Here is a 6,939-nt window from a genome sequence, read left to right as displayed (position 1 = left end):
AAAACTCTGGGGTCAATACAATAAAAGCAATGTTCTGACCTGCTCATTTACCTGTGCAATGAGTATACTGAATTTAAAGATCTATACCAATGAGACCTTCTGTTGTTTTAAAAAGAACTAAAATGTAAAATATTTTCCAGTGTCAGACTTATGATATAGAGCTAAGAAGCAAAGTTATAGCACAGAGTTGAACTTTTAACATTATCCAGCAACATTAAATAAAAGGCATTGTGATAAGCAGAATGGACAATAGGACACAGTTCCTCTCTTCATGAGCTTCCAACTACACAGAGAGATAGGAAATACATTTTAATTATGATGCAAGACTCAATGTGCTAAGAGCCATACAAAAGGTACAAAATGCTACCAAGGTGAAAGGGTAAAGAGTTTATTCTGGCTATGGGATTTAGAGAGTTTTACAGAAGAGACCTGTGTTCCTGTATTAAGCTCCACCCACCCAACTATATTATACAAAACCTGAGACAAGCAAAGGTCAGACAGATAAACAGTTATTATAATACCATGTATTAGAATTAACCAGCACTCTAAGACAATGGTTCTCAAAGTGGACCAACACCATCAGCATCACCTGGGAATTTATTGGAAATGCAATTATCAGGCCCCACCCAGACATACTGAATCAAATTGTGAGGGCCTCACCCAGCAATCTACTAGTATTTTAAAAGCTCTCTAGGGTTGATTCTAATGCACACTGAAATTTGAGAACCACGCTCTAAAAGAAAATGGAACGAGTATCTAGGTCAGAAAATCTTTCACATATGTCAGATCTGAGCAGAATGACAAAGGATGAAAAGCAAATAACCAGAAAAGATGAGACAGGAAAATCATAGGAGAGGCACTCTAGGCAGAGGATGAATATACAAAGACCTAGAGGTAAGTACCTGGGAAGTGTGCGGTGAGAGCAATACCAACATATGAGTCTGAAAAGAAAGAAGAGGCCAGAGCATGCAAAAAGGACCAGGCGTAGGCATTAGTTTCTCTCTGAAAGGCCTGGCTTGGTCCTTCATACATAGAAGGGCTCAGGTATCATACACCAAATTCAACTGTTTATCTTTTGAAACGTCATTTCATCACTGATAAACTACATAAAATCAAGCTTTCTACCCAATGCTACTTCACGAGCAGAAGTAATTCTAGGGGCGCTAGAGAGAAGGGTAACTCAGCCTTGGAGACTGCTGTTGTCGGTTCCTAACATCCCACTATGTATTCCTTAAAAGTCTCGAGACCTGAATCATATCAACAGCACTTAGCAAACAGGTTAAGCATGATTTTAGGAGGGGCTAACGACTGCCTAGTTTCCAAACAGGAACTTATTTTGACTTGTTATATCAACAAAAACACACCTTATTTTTACTAAAAATGTTCTTCTTCTTGAAAGAGAATAAAATAATATCCCTAAAATCAGCTGGATGTTTCACATGAATATCTTCTGAACGATATTGGAGAACCCGAGAAGTCTTGTTGATTAGCCAGTAGGGACTAAAGACAGATAGCACCATCCGAATGCCAATTCTTCTGACATGTATTGACAGGTCGACTGTCATCACTTCTGTGGAGTCAGAAGAAAAACACACAAGAAAGAATTCCGGAAGTGTATCATGTATACGGAAATGTCCACTCCAGTTTTTGCCCTGATATTTCACCAGAACTAATTCCATTATTTCTCCACTTATTCTTGAATGTAGAACATCAGCAGCACTGCCTTCTGCTAGCTCATGAGTTTCTGCTGTTCCCTAAAAACAAACAAAGACTGATTTTGCTTAGTGATTTTTTAAACTTCTGCAATAACAACATTGTATTTGATACAAATGCTAAGTATCCTACCAGATTAATTGACAAGTTCTCAATAAAGTAATATATTATGAATATTCACTAATCATTAAGGACTAAAAAGAAAACACTAAATCATAACCAGAGGCAGAAAATTTCTTTTGGCCATAAGTTTAAAAAAAAAGTCAGATCTTTGACAAGAATCACAGGCTGGATTTAGGAGCCCTGGCTGTTGTCCATTAAAAGCTATGTCATTAAATAAGCCATTTAAATGACTGAGATTCAGCTTCATCCTCCATTTACATACTATGCCTAATAGTTTCCACATAAATAGACAAAGAAAAGTTATATCAAACTATTCTGGCAAGCTATCTAAGTAAGATAGGATTTTTTTAAATGAATAACAACATAATAAGTTAGGCATTTTTACTGAAGGCTTCTCTAGTATAAATACTATTTAGTTCATTTAATTAATTTTAGTCTTCACAAATCAGGTTTGGCTAATTGTCAGATAAAGAAAATAAATAATTTAGGTTCCACTTTCCAGACTTGTGTATGTTAAAATGTGTGACATACAGAAATTTAAAAATATTTATAATACTTCATTACTAGAAAATATTCCCAATTATTTAACATGGACAGTAATTATTTTTAAGTTCAACAGAAGCTGGGAACAAATAATCACATTAACCTTAAAATTAACTTTAGAATTAAGATAAAATATTTTCTCACTGGCTTTTTTCTGTCCTTCAGATAATAGATTTTTACTTAATTATACTCAATATTATTATAATAACTGTGGCTGGTGTCAGATAGGAATTAGACTTATTGGGGTGATCACTTCATAAATGTCTAATCACTATGTTCTTTACCTAGAACTAATAAAATATTGTATGTCAACTGTAATTTAAAAATAAAAAATTATAAAAATAGATTATAATTATAAAAATAGATTCTTAATTTATGACAGATGCAGCAGAGTTAGGTGATAGGGAACAAGGAGGCAAACTGCCTCTGTTCAAATTCCAGCTCTACAATTTATTAGCTGTAGGATCTTGGGCCTGTCACTAACCCCACTGTGACTCAATTTCCTCACCTGAAAAATGGGTCTAATAAGAGTACCTACTTCAGGAGGTTATAATGTATTAATACATCTACAACACACAGCATCATGGCTGGCACCAAATAATGCTATTCTAGTTTTTGCTGTTATTAATATTATTAATGCATTATAAATATGCTATGTAAAATACTGACCTCAACTAAAAATATTATTTAAAAAACTAGAATTCACTCCATGCAATAATAAAAATCAAACAAAATGCAAGCAACATACCTCAAGTAAATATTTTAGGGAATATGGGAGAAGATTCCGCAAAGTGAGGGTAGGGTAAAGATGAATAATGTAAGCCGGATCCCAGTCTTCCCCATGTGTACATATATAGCTTAATTCATCAGGCAGAGCAACTGTATTGACTATGAGAGGTAAGAAGTTGACTTCTACTGATGGACACTGCAGCATGCATCTCACTTCCCTGCTCCTGTGAAGTTCTTCCTTCCAGGAAATGTAAGTGGTAGATTCTCTGTATTGAGTCTCTAAGACACCAGCTGGTTGAATAAATAATTGACATCTACAGAAAAAAAAAGCAGGGTAGAGAAAAAAGTTTTTATTGAGAATGTAAGAAAAAGAATCTCATTATATCTTCTTATTAACTCTACAAGGTAAGCACTATTATCCCTATTTTTACAAGTGAGAAAACCAAAGCTAAGAAAGATTAAAGAAACTTGCCCAGTCACAATGCTATAACAGATGGAGGAATGTTCTGGGGGAAAAAACACTCTGTAAACAGTAATTTTTTTTATTAACTACATTTTTTCAACTAATCTAAAATACTATTGATTGCAAGCTCACTTTATTTACTTACTTACTTTTTTATTTGTTAATCCTCTCCCTAGGATATTTTTCCACTGAGTTTTGAGAGAGGGGAAGGGAAGGAGGGAGAGAGACAAAGAAAGAGAGAGAAAGAGAGAGAGAAACATCAATGTGACAGAGACTCATCACCTGGTTGCCTCCCACATGCAACCCAGATTGAGGGCAGGGCGCAAACCCCCAACCCAGGTGTGTGCCCTTGACCAGGAATCAAACACGTGACGGTCGCCTGGCTGACACTCTAACGACTGAGCATACCGGCCAGGGTAACAATGATAATTTTTTTAAAGTCATTTCAAGTAAAAAGACAATCTAATAAAAATAGGTCTAAGAAGATTCTAAAACATCAAATATACAGTAAATTTTCATCTGGTAAATTCAATGATACTATAAATGTATACCTCTATAACTCCATATATGTCTAAAGGCTACTTCTACAGATCTCTAGATAATAAAACTATAAGGTCATCTTCTCTAAAATATAAGTCCCCAATTCATAGATTTAAAAAAATATACATTATGAACCTTTAAAAGCTTAATATATTCAAGGAAGTACCTACCTATACGAATCTAAAGGAACATGGAACTCCTCTTCAGGTCTTGCTACTCCAATGCGCTCCAATAACTTAACATTTTTAACAGATTTATAGATGATGAATGCAATAGAGAAATGGTTTTTAATCTGTTGGATAAAAAAGACAAACACTGTTTAAAAAGATGCAGAAGTTCAAAAGAAAAATGTGAACTGCATACAATTATTTTTACATATAAAGTTTCAAGGCCAATATTAGGAGACATTTTTATTGGTAATTGAAAATTTTTAGAACACTTAAGCGCTATATATATGAAAGGATGTTTAAGTGGCAGTTAAAAATTATTAGGGTAGTACATACTCTACTACATGCTGATGTTTATTTTTTTTAATATTTTTTTATTGATTTCAGAGAGGAAGGGAGAGGCAGAGAAAGAGACAGAAACATCAGTGATGACAATCAATAATCAGTCACTTCCTGCATGCTCCCTACCAGGAATCGAGCCTGCAACCCAGGCATGTGCCCTGACTGCAAATGAAACTGTGACCTCCTGGTTCATAGGTTGACAATCAACCATTGAACCACGCAGGCCTGGCCATACTGATGTCTATTGTTAGTGTATAATGTTATCATTCAAATACATATTAATCTGAAGATTTCAGGCATAATACTTTTTCCATTAAAACCTTTTCTCAATGCACTACATGATTATATTGAAAAGGATAGAAAAGGAATTACGAGAAAAAAGTAGTACAACTCTCTTTTCTTTACTACAATATGATTTAGGCTTGAACTAATAGCAAACTGAGAGCTAACAATAGCCAAAATTTGAAATCATTTCCTTTTTATCTAATGTTATAGGTAGGAAGACATTCTTTTGCTGACCATATACTAAAATCTGTAATAATGCACAGAAAAGGAAAAAAAGGATAAAGCCTTAAAGGTATAAAAGAAAACAATCATATAGAGTAAGATGTTAAAATTTAGGGGTAGGGATCTGGGTAGAGCATTCCAATATTCCTTCACACATACTTGAAAAATTCAATCCCAACTGATATACAAACAGAATGAAATGTTACCCTATTTGACAAACAAAATTATATAAAATTGCTCAGTTCTGAATCTATAAAGAATAGACAAAAAGCTTCCTTAAAATTAAGCCCAGGAGGAAAGAAAAATGGGCTTTAAATTAGCAAATTTGTCTTAATCAGACATTTAAAATAAAGAATATTACAAAAGCTAATTGGGTAGGAAATAGTAGCTAGTTCAATCTGTTATTTATTTCTAAACTAGAGGCCCGGTACTTGAAATTCATGCACGGGTAGGGTCCGTAGGCCTGGCCAGCAATCAGGGCCTTCCAACTGCTGGCAGGGGCCTTCCTTTGTTCCGTGCTGCCCCCTGGTGGCCAGCACATGTCATAGCGAGCAATCGAACTCGGTCCAATTCTGAGGGGACACTTTGCATATTAGCCTTTTATATATATAGATAATCAATAATAACTTAATGAAGTTTTACTATATTCCTATATTCACCCAAATGATTTAATATTAATTGATATACTTAAAGGGACACAGTTCAGTTTAATGCATTACCTGAAGAGGAGAGCGAAGGGTGATCACTTTATTCCCTTCAGTTGCATCAATTTGTACCAAGACTGAATCAGAATGACTGGCATTGGGATTCCGTACATTGTACAACTGCCGACCAGGTCTGACAATAGGGACTTTTGCAACTTCTGTATATCCATGAGGTACTAATTCAAAGCATAAGTGAGAAGCATCCAAGTTATTAATTTAATTATATTTCTCTTAGAATAATCATCAGTGTTCTCCTTCATGCTTATAAATAACTACACGATACACTTGTCTAAGACACAGGAACTAACAAAGAAAGAAAATGAGCTATTATTATACTATTTAGGACCCAAAATAATTTCTTTTGGGGTTTTAAATATATTAAAATAAAGTAACATTGTGGTGTTTAGAAATTCTTTATTGCTTCAGGTGTGGCATGCAACATTTTGGAAGGAAAACAAAGAATTGATCAAGAAGACATGAATTGAAGCAAATGATGAAAAGTAATATTTTATTTAACACTGATCAACTCACAATAAAATTATATAGAAAATACATGTTTGAATACTTTTAATTGCTGGGCAGTAAAATGTTTTCTTTAAAAAATAAAAAAAAAGTAACAAAATCCAATTTGTTCCATAGTCCCTCAACCACATAGGAACTTTTGTTTGTGAAGGTAATAATTGCTGTCAATATTGTAGGACTTCTGAATATAATTACTTTTCTCTCCTCATTGAACTCCCATCCTTATTGAAACATATCACATACTGTATTGTTTAAAAACATAGAATTAATCTAGTTTCTAAGGTAATTCTTAAATTAAGTTTAATTTTCTCAAGTTTAAAGGAAGAAAAAAGAGACAAGTGTCTATCAAATATCTGTTTCAAGCCTTCAGAAATGTCATCTCCAAAGGCATCTTCAACAAAATATTTTTTCCATATTTTGTCAAAAATAAACCCACACCAACATTCCAAAGATGCCCTTAATATATGATCTCACTTATATGTGGAATCTAATGAACAAAATAAACAGATGAACACAATAAAAACCAGAGGCATGGATATTGGAACAGACAGTTTTTAGAAGGGGGGGTGGGAGGGGGTTTACTAGA

General features: G+C 34.1%; 1 protein-coding gene across 1 annotated transcript in view; it reads right to left on the bottom strand.

Moving 5' to 3' along the window:
- VPS13C (vacuolar protein sorting 13 homolog C (S. cerevisiae)) overlaps positions 1-6,939 on the bottom strand; it is a 173,292-nt gene that overhangs the window by 44,661 nt on the left and 121,692 nt on the right. Inside the window, exons 58-62 of the mRNA XM_015563005.1 lie at positions 5,847-6,007; positions 4,282-4,403; positions 3,128-3,422; positions 1,355-1,754; positions 1,222-1,247 (exon numbers count right to left, since the gene is read on the bottom strand). Of these exons, the coding sequence (XP_015418491.1) occupies positions 1,222-1,247; positions 1,355-1,754; positions 3,128-3,422; positions 4,282-4,403; positions 5,847-6,007 (1,004 nt within the window). The remainder of the gene's footprint in view (positions 1-1,221; positions 1,248-1,354; positions 1,755-3,127; positions 3,423-4,281; positions 4,404-5,846; positions 6,008-6,939) is intronic.

Source organism: Myotis davidii, unplaced genomic scaffold (genome assembly GCF_000327345.1).
Source record: "Myotis davidii unplaced genomic scaffold, ASM32734v1 scaffold57, whole genome shotgun sequence".
NCBI classification, from domain to species: Eukaryota; Metazoa; Chordata; class Mammalia; order Chiroptera; family Vespertilionidae; genus Myotis; species Myotis davidii.
This window is presented reverse-complemented; position numbering and strand designations above follow the sequence as displayed.